The sequence below is a fragment of the Hoplias malabaricus genome, chromosome 1, assembly GCF_029633855.1.
Source record: "Hoplias malabaricus isolate fHopMal1 chromosome 1, fHopMal1.hap1, whole genome shotgun sequence".
NCBI lineage: Eukaryota > Metazoa > Chordata > Actinopteri > Characiformes > Erythrinidae > Hoplias > Hoplias malabaricus.
In genome coordinates, this window is record NC_089800.1 from 3,454,407 (window position 1) to 3,467,744 (window position 13,338).

The 13,338-nt window shown below is 42.6% G+C and overlaps 3 protein-coding genes across 4 annotated transcripts in view; 2 read left to right on the top strand and 1 right to left on the bottom strand.

Moving 5' to 3' along the window:
* Positions 1-101, top strand: part of cdk14 (cyclin dependent kinase 14) — a 29,488-nt gene extending 29,387 nt beyond the window's left edge. For both annotated transcript variants that reach the window (XM_066643996.1, XM_066644006.1), the window contains one exon: positions 1-101. This exon is cut by the window's left edge and continues 2,549 nt beyond it. The gene's annotated coding sequence lies outside the window, so the exon portion shown is untranslated.
* Positions 102-594: 493 nt separating this feature from the next.
* On the top strand, positions 595-5,200 carry znrf2b (zinc and ring finger 2b). Its single transcript, XM_066644077.1, has 5 exons — positions 595-930; positions 1,821-1,916; positions 2,494-2,599; positions 2,760-2,834; positions 2,968-5,200. The coding sequence occupies exons 1-4, from the start codon at positions 723-725 to the stop codon at positions 2,815-2,817; spliced, it is 468 nt and encodes a 155-aa protein (XP_066500174.1). The 5' UTR covers positions 595-722; the 3' UTR covers positions 2,818-2,834; positions 2,968-5,200.
* Positions 5,201-5,398: 198 nt separating this feature from the next.
* On the bottom strand, positions 5,399-12,818 carry nod1 (nucleotide-binding oligomerization domain containing 1). Its single transcript, XM_066644034.1, has 11 exons — positions 12,006-12,818; positions 11,674-11,848; positions 9,319-11,131; positions 8,775-8,858; positions 8,600-8,683; positions 6,995-7,078; positions 6,735-6,818; positions 6,411-6,494; positions 6,200-6,283; positions 5,942-6,025; positions 5,399-5,538 (listed from the first exon to the last, which is right to left on the bottom strand). The coding sequence occupies exons 1-11, from the start codon at positions 12,165-12,167 to the stop codon at positions 5,466-5,468; spliced, it is 2,811 nt and encodes a 936-aa protein (XP_066500131.1). The 5' UTR covers positions 12,168-12,818; the 3' UTR covers positions 5,399-5,465.
* Between the last annotated feature and the right edge of the window lie 520 nt (positions 12,819-13,338).

Genomic DNA, 13,338 nt, shown 5'->3' on the forward strand with positions numbered 1-13,338 from the left:
CTGCATTATTTAGTATAACTTGTATGTTAATGTTATTATGGAACATGTTCTTCTGTAAATGTTGTTTACTGTTGTTTTATTGGAAATAAATAAAGTTTATTAATGTGTCAAAGTAATTTCCTGTTCCTTTTCTCCAGTAAAAGCTGCGCTTATTCAGGCTACTTCCTCCACTGAGGACTTTTATCTTGAAATAAGATTTTTAACATTTCGCGGGCGTTTAAAGGCCTCTTGAGTGAATGAAAGCTTACTGAGGAGGTTCTGTTAACAACTTGCTTAGAAGTAGTTATTGATGCTACTTAGTAATCAGTTAAAAATAAACGGCCAATCAGGACTAGGCTTGCCGTAAAACCGGTACATGGAACTATATTCGCGTCAGAAGACGGGTGTGAAATAAAAAACCACCCCATTCTTGATGTGTTTGGCCGTTTACAACTCTGACGTCATTTGACGTCACCCCCTCCCTCTTCCTCGCGCCTGTTTCTCTCGTGCTCGGGGCTTTTGATCTATTTACCAAGCGCACGACGACCGACTCACCCTTAATGCCACCTTAAATTACCCCCCCCCACCCTGCCTCCCCCCCAGACAACCCCCACATAGGGGCAGCATGGCGGCGGGGCGCGCGCACGGCAGAGCACAGGCGCAAGAGTTTAGGTGAAAGAGCTTCTGTTTTATTGTTGTATTTAATTTTTAAGGTGGTTTTGTTTTCTTTGGTCTGCGCGGCGATGGGCGCCAAACCGAGCGGCGCTGCTAACACTGCTAACGCGGCTAACGGGCGGGCGCGCGCCTACTCGGGCTCAGACGTGCCCGTGCGCGCACACGCGGACGGAGAAAGGACTAGTGTAGGCGTGCCAACGGGCGCAGGGGACACGAGGGGGGCGGGGCTTGTGATAGGGTCTCTTCCGGCTCACCTTTCTCCTCACCTGTTCTCAGGTAAGAGCGGCTCACTCAGCAGTCACGCACCCTGGTAACTTTATTTGAAACACCTACGTACAGGTGTATAATAGTTAACACAGGCATCATATCATGTGTTTACAAACAGTTGCAGGACAATACACAGTTCCACCTTAAAAACTGCAGCCTGTTTTGGGCCAGATAGCTCAGGAATGGATTACATTAATTGGTTAGAACTCTGGACTTAAGTTATTCAGCTAACTCATAAATCCAGGAGGGTGTTCCACAAAGCTGGGTTTCTAATTTCTACTAATAGCAGGCTTTGGACTTGAGTTAACTGGCTAAACTAAGAAACCCTGCTTTGTGAAGCCTGTACTTACACCTGCACAGTGTGTTTAAATAGGGATAGATAATGAGGTTATACATCAGATTAATTAATGAGAATAAATATCAGATTAAATCAGATGAACTGCACAGAGAGAAATGGCTGTAGCTGTAGATCATGCAGAGTTCAAATGTAATAGAATTTATTTAACTGTGGAGACAAGGATAAGAATAAAGGATAAAATCAGTCTCTGCTTGTCGACGTTGTTCTTAGTTGTTTTTCAGTTCCACGTTTCCACATCGTGCGCTGGTTGTTTTTAGAGTTTACTGGAAGAAGGCCGCACTGTTGGCCTTGAGCCTGTTCCTCTTTCAGTTTCTCTGCAGCTTCAAGCACTTTTTAAACCATTTTTCTGCTCACTGTCCACTCTGTGAGACACCCCTCCCTCGTTGGTCCACCTTGTGTGTGTTCATCAGTGACACAGGACGCTGTCGGCTGGATGTTTTTGGTCGGTGGACTGTTCTCAGTTCAGACGCTGAGACTGAGTTATCTTCTCTAACAATGAAATGTCTTTTTTTAATGTGTGTGTGTGTGTGTGTTTCTACAGGTGTGAAGTGTCCAGTGTGCTGCATGTTGATTTCAGTTGATGAGATTGATGGTCATCTCAGTGTGTGTTTGACAAAACCCAGAGTCACATACAATGGTGAGAGGAAGAGATTGTGTGTGTGTGTGTGTGTGTGTGTGTGTGTGTGTGTGTGTGTGTGTGTGTGAATTTCTCTGTATAACAGATCACATACTTAACATTCACTCCTAATCCAACAATGCAGTAGTTCTCTGAAGTGTTATTGGAGACTGAAAACTGCCCCTTTTATAAACTGACTCTCCACTGAGTGAAATACGACTCCGAGTCGATTCGGATCCTTTTCTGAGTCACTTTCTCAAAATTTAAGATCATGTGAATTGTCCTCTTCCTCTTGTTTCTGACTAAAAATAGAGACCAGAATCACGGTAAGACCGTATGTGAGCAGTGATTAAACAGCGCCCGCTGGTGGCCGCTCTATTGAACAGCACCTCTTACTGGAAGGAGTTTTATGTGGAATGGTGATGATGACACTTTAGGTGTTGTTGCTACGAAGGTGCTCCTGGATCTATCTAAGTGTGAGTGTGTGAGTGACTGGATGAATGTGTGATGCCCTGTGATCGGCAGTAAAGTGTTGATATTGTCTATAATTCTTTTGTTTATTTTTATAGCTTATTTGATTGTTATTTTTTTATTTTAGAGGATGTTTTACTGAAGGGAGCCGGGGAGTGTGCAATTTGTCTTGAGGAGCTCCAGCCGGGAGAAACTATCGCCCGTCTGCCCTGCCTCTGCATTTACCACAAAGGGTAACACCCATTATTACATCACAATAAACGCCCAATCTGCATTCATCCCTTGTATGACTGCAGATACATCAGCTGATGGCAGTTCATGGAGAACACATGCCATGACTTTTGTTAACTGACCCGTACTGAAATGCTTTACTGCGCTGACTCTTGCTCACAGCTGCATCGACGAGTGGTTCGAGGTGAACAGGTGGTGCCCAGAACATCCTTCAAATTAAAAGCCTGTATTTCACAGGTAAAGACTTCATTCAGAAATTCATCAAAATGGTCAGACGCTGATTAAAGTCACATTAATAGATTTGTTAATTCCACCTTAACTGATGCAACAGTATCTTATTCAAAGCTTGGTTTTGTTTCCGATCTCACAGAACTGAACCTGGAACCTGCTGCTGATGCGCGCTGTAGCAGAGTAACGTCCTCTTCTTGTTTCCTGTTTGAAGAACACCAGCCTCTCAGTGCCACAACTCTTCAGGGAACTGTGTTCTTCCCTCAAACCCTCGCCGTCAGTCCCTCCTCGCTTCAGAACACTTCCTGGACGTTTCTGAAACCCTCAGATATCGCTGCGTTTCTCTGTTCTGAGTCATACAGTGCCACCTGCAGACTTTTGCTTAAGTCACATGCTGTCACTTTTGTTAATTAGGCTCCGCCCACTTGTCACAACACCCCTTCCCCATCCAATCACTGAAAGGAGTGCTCCAGCATTCTTGTAACTAAGCGATCTGCTGGAACAGTACCACAGTTGTTTATCACTAAGAAACACCTTTTGGTGTCCATGGTGACTGATCCGGAAGCCCTAAAAGGCAAACTGCATAAATACAAATAGCCCATATCTAATTAAGTCCGACCAAATATTCATCAGCCACATCATCTAAAGTTAAAAAATGAAATTGAAACTTGTGCTTTTGTGGCCGTTGAACAACAGTGGCATGTAATTTGACCTCTGTATTTAACACATCCTTGGCAGTGAACACACACACACACACACTAATGATTCGGAACAGTGAACACACACCCAGAGCAGCAGGCAGCAGAGAGAACAGTGGGGTTTAGGTGCTTAGGTCAATGGCAGCTCAGCTGAGGATGTTGAGGGAGGAGACAGTGCTGTTCATCAGTTAACTCATTATCATGATAAAATGGAGGGAAAAAGAATACAAATCCATGGCCTTTCAGGGCTTCCGTTGATCAGCGGCAGACAAAGTAAATTTACAAAAATATTTCCTTAAATATTAATCCCAGAATGCAACCCCTGCCCGTGTGTTTAAGTTGTCAGTGATAAACAACAAAAGCGACCACAGATTTATAAAAGTTATAAATGGCTGTTGTGTTCCTTTAAAAGGAGGTGTTTCCTGTGACTCTTCACTCAGTGCCTTCATTCTCGGACTCTTAAGGGATGGTCAGGGAAAGGAGGTGGAGTCAGTGAGCAGACCTTCAGTGTGTAGCCCCTCCCACCCTGCACCAGTCACACTGAGGTTAGAAATGCCCCGCCCCCTAAGACGACTAACAGTAAAAACAAACCTGGCAAACATCTGTGGCAACTGTGGAACTTTTGATATGTAGCAGAGAGCTCTGTCACTTGCTCTTTCAGAAAACCATCCGTGAACCTCCTAGCAATGTCGGTCAAGGGGCGTGGCCTCAGTCTGAACAACCAATGGCTGTGTTCTGTCATTTTCACCCAAAAAACCAGGGCCCTCTGGCTCTGAGGAGGGATTGTGTAGCTGCCTCATCGTAGTCTGTTAATGATGTTCTTTCTGTGAATAGTGCAATAGTGTGACAGTGTCACGATTCCGAGTCACAACTGTGAGGGACTAATCTCCGTGAAGATGTTCCAGACGTGTTCCTGCCTCTGAGGCAGAGCTGTGTCAGAGGAAGGTTCACAGATACAAACATTTTATCCGCGGTTAAAACAGGTATTTTTATGTAGATGTTTATAATGTGTTTTGTTAAACTGTAGAATTGTGTGTGTGTGTGTTCAGGTGGAGAGGTGTGTGTGTGTGTGTGTTCAGGTGGAGAGGTGTGTGTGTGTGTGTGTTCAGGTGGAGAGGTGTGTGTGTGTGTGTGTGACGTCCTACTGAAAGGAAAGTGCCATCAAGGCTATGAAATGCTGCTAAGTCTGTGTTGAAAAGGGAAGACACTCACTCTTTAAGAGTTTAAAAGCTTTCTCGGAGCTGGACGCTGATCTGTTCTGGTTCTGAAAACACCAATCAGGGCCATGTCCCAGAAACCTTCTTTATCTGTAGTTCTAACTGAAGCAAATCGTCAGTGGGGTTCAGTGCGGAAATGAACACAGGAAAACAGAAACGTTGTTTCCCACACCATGGCAGAGATTTACAAACACCACAGAGAAATCCAGCTCATGCCCAGAACTATATATGAGCGCTAAACCCCTGCAGAAGGACTTGATGCCACAGGGATGTTTCTGTGATCCGGCCCCAGAATGTGACGGTTAGCAACGTACCTTATAATGCTGTAGTTATTTAAGCAATTAATGCATCAAAGAGTTTTGTATCATTATCATTATATTTTGCTGCTTTATTTTACATTTTAATCTGAGCCTTGATTTGAGTCTGATTTGAACGTCTCAAACGTTACACAGTGTTTGTCAGTTGTACCATTTCAGCTTGTTGTAGACAGAGACATCACCTTTTTTTGAACCACCTTTGGTCTTCACCAGCTGTGAATTTAAAAGACTGTGCCACATCAAAGTAATACCAATATTTTTTAATAATTTAATCAGTGTTGTAACATTAATCCATTTGTGTACAAACTGTACAGAAATAAGACATTAAAAAAATGCATCTTTTCTGCAGTGTGTCGTTTTCCTTGATATTTAAGAGTTTAGCACCTGACAAATCTCAGCTCCCTTTTGTTAGTGAAACCGAAGTCTTTTCTCGCTCTCAAACTGCTTCTCTTCCTCCGCAGAGACTCGGTTTCCTTTCACACTGTGGAGAACATCAGAGCACATTATATTTGTACAAATGATTGAGGTGAAAACACGGTGATGACAAGCTTCTAAAAATTGCTTCCAGAACAGTCAGCAGAGTGGACAGTGGTGGTGAATGGGACCAGACATCGTCTTCTAAAAGCTCCTCAAAGAAAGTGAGGACAGTAAATGGTGGTAAACACATGGCTGAGGGCTGACCACAGTTTTGAGAAGATGGAGGTGTTTAAATTCTACTATTTTCTATCATCGTCATCATTCTATATAAACCTCGTTAGTCAGGGGGAGGTCACCAGGGGTGGGGGAGACGGGGAGACTCCTGGTTCCATTCACCAGTTAATCACTGCATAACAAAACAGTGTAATTCCACCTTAAATGTGAGGCGCACAGAGCCAGTCTCTTACTTGACTTCTTTGATGGTGGTGTTGACAGAGAGACCCTCGAAGAGATGTCTGGTTCCCTCAGCGCTGAGCTCATTATCGATTAACCTGAAGATCAAAAGGAAAGTTAAATCACACGTATAAAATAGTTGTGTTTTAAATTATGCAGATTAAAAGATTTCTATTAATCTATAACTTACTAATTGCATTATTGCTACTATACTTTTTAATAAATATCACCTTAATATACATGAATATTCCAGCTCGTGATCAGTGCCTTACATTAAGTGCGTGAGAGCAGAGTTCCGCTTAAAAGCTTTGCTCAGATCCACTGCGGCTTCATCTGAAATTTGGTTCTGAATCAGCCTGGAAAAACAGATTACGAATAATTAAACACTTAAATACATTATGTTTAAAACGTGATAAACAGGTGTAAAGTTGGTTTATGATGACGTTGATCAGTGAATGAATGCAGGGACTGTGTGATCTTCACCAGAAGATGTGGAGGCTGGAATTTTCTGTTAATGCTTTCGCTAAGCTCCGCCCACCTCGAGAAGTGATCCCATTGGCTGAAAGACTGACAACAAACAAACAAAAAAACTAAGATTACTTAATCTGTGATTAGTTACCTGACATAAATGACTGGAAAACAGTTCACCTGGGATTAGTCACCCTAAATTAGTTAAAATGGGATTAACTGGCTGAAATCTGGGATTAGTTAACAGGTCAGTTCATCTGCTATTCATCTGGCATTGTTTACCAGAGATCAGTTTATCAGGGGTTAGATACCTGATATGACTTAATCCGGGATTGTTACCTCAGATTAGCTAAACTGGGATGATTCTTTAAGGCTTCTGCAAACGCTTCTGCTCCTTCATCTCCGATACTGTTCCCCCACATTCTTCCGGGAAAACGCAAACACAGCCGCAGTTAGCATTGGGAAAAAATGTCAAAAATGTGATGAGCAAGAATTTAGGCACAACTCCGAAAGCCAGCATTGTGTGTTTCTCTTATTTCAGTTCCAACACAAGGAGTTTTCCTATTTTTGCATTAGACTCTATCTCTGTAAAGATTTACCCCACATCGAAGATGGATTTGCTTTTCTGAATCCCCTGGGCAAGGAACCTCGCGCCCACAGCTGTGATCTGATTGTATCCGATCCTACAGACACATTGAAGAAATGAAAACATGCATATATTACATTTACATTAAATACATTCATTCATTCATTCATTATCTGTAACCACTTATATCCAATTTAGGGTCGCGGTGCGTCCAGAGCCTACCTGGAATCATTGGGCGCAAGGCAGGAATACACCCTGGAGGGGGCGCCAGTCCTTCACAGGGCAACAAAGACATACACACACATTCACTCACACACTCACACCCACGGACACTTTGGAGTCGCCAATCCACCTACTAACGTGTGTTTTTGGACTGTGGGAGGAAACCGGAGCACCTGGAGGAAACCCACGCGGACACGGGGAGAACACAACAACTCCTCACAGACCATGTTCCTATTAGGAATTCAAGACCATAATAATTATGACGTATTACTGTATTTGTACTACAGGGTGAGCCATTTATATGGATACACCTTAATAAAATGAGAATGGTTGGTGATATTAACTTCCTGTTTGAAACTACTGTTACTGGAAACCTGTGCTAGCATTTCTCCTGTGGTGTTGCTATCAGTGTGTGAAGAGTGGGAGAAGAGGGTTGCATTGACAATCCAACACAATGGGTAGCACTTTGAACACATTTTATAAGTGGTCAGAAACTTGTAAATAACTCATGAAAGAATAAAGTTACATTAAAACCAAGCACACCACTGTTTTTCTTGTGAACTTCCCAATACGTTTGATGTGTCACATGACCCTCTTCCCATTGAAAAATCAAAAGTTGGATCCAAAATGGCTGACTTCAAAATGGCCACCACGGTCACCACCCATCTTGAAAAGTTTCCCCACAAACAGGAAGTTAATATCACCAAACATTCCCATTTTATTAAGGTGTATCCATATAAATGGCCCACCCTGTAGTACTGTGTCAAAATCTCAGTCAGCCCCACCATTCCTTACACGCACATGATGGCCACTCCAGAGTGTCACACTTCAGTGGGACGTTGTAAATGACCATGTAGATTTTTTAATTACATTAAATCATTTGTTTTCTGGGCGGCACGGTGGCGCAGCAGGTAGTGTCGCAGTCACACAGCTCCAGGGGAGGTTGTGGGTTCGATTCCCGCTCCGGGTGACTGTCTATGAGGAGTATGGTGTGTTCTCCCTGTGTCCGCGTGGGTTTCCTCCGGGTGCTCCGATTTCCTTCCACGGTCCAAAAACACACGTTGGTAAGTGGACTGGTGACTCCAAAGTGTCCGTGAGTGAATGTGTGTGTGTCTGTGTTGCCCTGTGAAGGACTGGTGCCCCCTCCTGGGTGTATTCCCTGCCCTGCGCCCAGTGATTCCAGGTAGGCTCTGGACCCACCGTGACCCTGAATTGGATAAGCGGTTACAGATAATGAATGAATGAATTTGTTTTCTCATCTGTTAAACCAGATAACATCACACTCAGCAAAATTTAGCAGGTAAAATTCCTCTGATTGAATTTGCAGGGCTATGCTTTTGTGAAATTGTTGACTAAATTTTGAGACAAATTTATTTGATTAATTCTGTTTTCTTACTTTAAAGTCATCAGATGTGGACACTCCTCGATTACCTTCCCCACCAGCTCAGCTCCGGCGTCGGTGATGTGATTCTTATAAAGTCTAGGATTAATAAAATGAAAAAACATGAGCATTAATTAATTTATGTTCCGTATCATAGCCACAGCTTTAACCCATCCAGTTTGTTACTGACCCCAGGACTCTGACGACTTTGTGCCTAATGAGTTCTTGGGACAGAACCTCCACACTGCTGTCCGTCAGCTGATTCACACAAAACCTGGACAACAGACACCATCACAATCAGAAACACAGTTATGTTGAAAGTTTTTAACTCCACTTTCAAATTTTATACTTTATTTCACCTTTTTAAGAAGTCTTTAAAAGAAACAAGGGACCAGTTAAAACCAGAGAGTGGTTAAGTGGTTTTTTTTTTTTTTTTTATTAAGTGGTTGATCTTAATAAATTAGATGGCGAGTGTTTTGATTCCAGAGAAACTTCCAGAATAGTCAGAACAGTGGACAGTGGTAGTGAATGGAACCAGATGTCCTCCTTTTAAAGGCAACTTTGACGATTCTGGTAAACAGTGTTCTCTCTAGTTTGTTTATGTTCAGAAGTTTGGTGTCTTTTAGGGTGGAAAATCAACAACTTCACACCTGAACACCTTATATCACCTGGTTTCAATCTCAAACAGTGGATTGTGTCAGAAATATGGTCTTGTCCAGACTGGTCTTTCTCACCTGACAACCGTCATTTTGCTGAAGGATGGCACCAGCTGCTTCACTCCGTAGTCACTGATGTTGTTGTTGTCCAGGTCGACTCCCAGAGATTTTCTGTGGTGATGCAGAACAAAGTTGAGCGCGCTGCAGTCGGCTGAGTAAATGTTGCAGTAAGCCAGTTTGATGTAATCTGCAGAGATGCCTTTAGCAGTGAGACGGGCCACGTCCTCACTGTGAGTCTCAAAAATACACCGCAGCATCCACAGGAAGTTGGGCATCACATGCACTTTACTGCCCTTGATGTCTGTGCTGGGGTAGCGAGGAAGACCTCGAAGATGGACCTTCACACTCGTAGAGAGGTACTTTTTTAGGGCTAAGCGCTTTTTCTTCAGGAATATTGGAGGAACGAGGTGCTCCAGCAGAGCAGCGTTAGGTTTGGACAGGAGTCCACAAAGGAAAAGGTTGGTGAACTGAAAGTGCTCATTGGTCTGGAAAGGGTCAGTGTCTCTGGTTCGCGAGGATGTCCCAAAACAAGAGACACAGATAAAACGAGATGACTTCTTGTACTCACATTTGGCGAAAAACTTGAGGATTTCCTCGGTACTCACGTCTGGATCAAGCACCAAAGAGAAAGCTGCCAGGAACGTCTGGAGCGTCAAATGGAGAAACTCGAAAGTTGAGGATCCTCCACAAGCATCGTAGTGACTAACGGGCCTCAGGAACCCAACCTGAAGATCTTCTTCATTCAATCCACAGGAATTCACGTCCTCCAGACTGTAAATGAAGCAGCTCTTCTCCAACCCCAGAAGAGCTAGCTTAGCAAAAGCTGTCAGTATCTTGAGTCCCGATTTGAAGGTTTCCGCTGTGCAGCGAGTGCTTCTCTTTAAGAGTCCCGGTCTTTTGGTGATACGCCCGAGAAAGACCTCTGAGAGCAATAGGAACACGTTGGTGAGGGTGATGCATGAGTCGGGGAGCTCAAATTTCTCATACATAGATTGAAGGTGCTTAAAACTCTTGAAGATGATCCAACTGAAGAGAGGGATGGAGCAGAGACCACAGAGATGGGGATTAGCGTCCAGCTGCACCAACACCACCTCCCTGTGCTCCTGTTCAGGAAAATGCAAAGCCATGTACATTTTCAGATGATCTGGCGAGAACCCTTTCAGAACCACTTTCTTTCGGACGATGCTACTCTGGATCTCTGTGCCCGTGCGTGCCGTCAAAACCTTGCGAGAACCTTTGAGAATTTTCCCACCGAGCAGGTTCATGAGAACCAGAAGTGGGTGGGTTCTCTCCTCAGGTGAGACCACCTCTGGAACACTATCCATGTCAAAATCCATCTGGATCTCGTCATATCCGTCAAAGGTGAACACGACCGTCTCCGGGAAGCGCAGAATGTAACTGAAGACTTCGTTATCAGGATCTGTGTCCGGATAGCAGTTGTGCTTGAAGATAAGGTCCTTCACCGAGATCTCGTCCTTCTCTTTGAAGGCGCCGAACATCCTGCATCTGAACTTAAAGAAGAACTTTGCCTTGGTGTCCAGCTCCCGCTTGGACCAGAGATTCTGGAGTTTCTGGAGAAGAATGGACTTGCCCACACCGGCGTCACCCGTGATGAAAATGGTCTCAGCTTGTTGGTTAAACACTCCTTTTTCTCCCAGAATATCGTCCAGACTCTCCAGGTAGCCCAGGCTCTCTCCTTTGTCGTTAAACAGCTCCATCTGAGTGTCGGTGTAAAGTTCCTCCAGAAGAGTCTCCTCCCTCTGAGCGTACGAGGTGTGGAACCGAGTGTCCCGTCCGAGTTCGTGCCTTAGCTTCTCGCTATATTTGCTAACTGAGAACACATCATAGTATTAGAGCATCAAAATTATTATCATATACATATTTGATTAGGGATGCACCAAAATCATTCAGCTGAAACCACAACTAGCATTTTTACCATTCAGTAATGCTGGTTGATTTCATAGTTATAGTAAAGAGTCAACACAAGCATCAACCTTTTATAGTCATGTGTTTTGTAGGTAATTAATAACACCAAATAAAATCCTGGACAAATGGGAAGGTTCGACCTGTTTTATACAGCTATATCGACGGGTTTGTTTTAGTTGGGGTATGGACGTTCCGAAAAACTAGTGATATATGTGTCCAGAGGAACACGTCTGAATACCTCTGCCTTAAAAGATTTGTTTTCTGCTGTTATGGACTTTGGATTTGTGGCAGCTATTATACTTTAATAGATACAGTATGTTTGTTTTTCTAATGTATATGCTGTCAATTGTGACTGTTTTTTGTCCTGTTTTTCTGTTTCAGACAATATTTTTAATTTTGGTGCATCAGCTCATATTATTCATTAATAATTGAGCGTAGAGCTCTCACTGGGGTCAGTGTTGATGACAGGGATTTCTCTGATGGTCTCTGGAGGTTTGTACTGAATGGAGTTAAACCAAGGTCTCAGGTCAATATAAGCATCATAGGCTTCATGGAGAATGTGGATAAAATACGCAGAGGCATCTTCTCCCTTGCTCTGAACCAGCTCCAGGATCCTACGCACCTGTTTAAAGAAGCATTTTATAAAAGATTTGTTTTAGTTTTAGAAATTACAAACAAGGTGAACTTTGTTTATATTCATACTTTTGTATTTTAAAGTTTTTTTTTGTTGTATTTCTGGTGCTTAAATGTTTTTATATGGGAGTTGAAGTGCTGAATACCTGGTCAGTTTTGGTGTTCGCCCGCTGAATGATCTCAATGTCCTCATTGCAGATGAATCCATTGGTTTTTAGATTATCTAGAACACACTGTGTGTTCTTCACCTGTTCCACCAGAACCTCTCTGTGTTTGGTTAGTAATCTCAGATATGGAGCTCCATCCATCACCACAGTTTACTGATTAAATCGCCACTGCATCACCATTACTATGACACTAATCTCATTATTGATATCACACTAAGCACCGCTGACTGCTATATCACAATTAATATTACACTAATCACCACTTCATTGTCATTAATATCAAACTAATGACCACTACATCACCATTAATGTCACACCATGTAACAATTAATATATTATAATCACCCCTATATCATTGAAATCAGACTAATCACCACTAAAACATGATTACCACACCCTAACTCCCACTATATCATTCATATCACCATTGACATCACTCTAAATCAACACTGAATAATCATAATCCTCCATAAACAAACCTGAGCTCTGAAGTGGATCCTGCCTTCACTCCATAATCAGATGATCACCAAAACATTAACTGGCACCAGAAACTCCTTTAAAAGAATCTAATCACCTTTAACACATGATAAAATCCCGCAGTGAAAAGCTCAAATGAAAGTGAAAGTGTATATTTAAAGAGTTTATGCCCGAGGATTAGTTTGAGAACTAACTCAGTAAATTAAGACAACGCTCTCTGAACTGAAGCGGAGTTTTAAGGAAGTGAAAGTAAGAAATGGCTGATAAAGATTCATTATGCTGCAGCCCCCAAACCACTGTGCTAAGTTTCACATTGCACAACTCCCCTTTCCACCTTAAACAGTGCTGCTACTCCAGTGGCCTGCTCAGCTCCAGTACGTAACCGCCGCCCCCCACTTAAGGTGGAATGGGAAACGGGAATTAAAGGAAGAAGTCTGGGTGTAACCGAAGCTGCAACTGTCATTTAAGGTAAAAGGGGAAACTCCACCTGAGGTGATACAACTTTATTGTGTTGCGCCAACACAATAAAGTTTGTAACAGAAATATCTCTGAATTGTGGAAGTATTTTATAGAAGCGTAAGAGATAATAAAAATCAAATAAAAAAATAAATAAATAGTTTTTTTTCTTACGATTTTGTTTTTTTCCCCAAAGGTCTTTTCCATGTCTAACGAGTTAAAATATCAAAATAAATGTAAAAACAAAACAAATAAATAATAAAAATTTGAATTTTCAATGTTGTCAGTCCTAGGTGTATTGTATAACTCTACCAGAAGGGGGCAACAGAACCGCAAAAAAAGCATACAAAATGCACCTCAACATTTTTCACAACTAGAG

Excerpts from the sequence above, each read along its gene's own strand:
- nod1 (XM_066644034.1), bottom strand. The coding sequence starts at position 12,167 with ATGGATGGAGCTCCATATCTGAGATTACTAACCAAACACAGAGAGGTT. Across the intron at positions 8,859-9,318 it reads AGCAAAATGACGGTTGTCAG|GTTTTGTGTGAATCAGCTGA; the intron begins GTGAGAAAGACC and ends TCTGTTGTCCAG. Across the intron at positions 8,684-8,774 it reads AAAGTCGTCAGAGTCCTGGG|ACTTTATAAGAATCACATCA; the intron begins GTCAGTAACAAA and ends TATTAATCCTAG.
- znrf2b (XM_066644077.1), top strand. The coding sequence starts at position 723 with ATGGGCGCCAAACCGAGCGGCGCTGCTAACACTGCTAACGCGGCTAAC. Across the intron at positions 1,917-2,493 it reads ACCCAGAGTCACATACAATG|AGGATGTTTTACTGAAGGGA; the intron begins GTGAGAGGAAGA and ends TTTTTATTTTAG. Across the intron at positions 2,600-2,759 it reads CTCTGCATTTACCACAAAGG|CTGCATCGACGAGTGGTTCG; the intron begins GTAACACCCATT and ends TCTTGCTCACAG.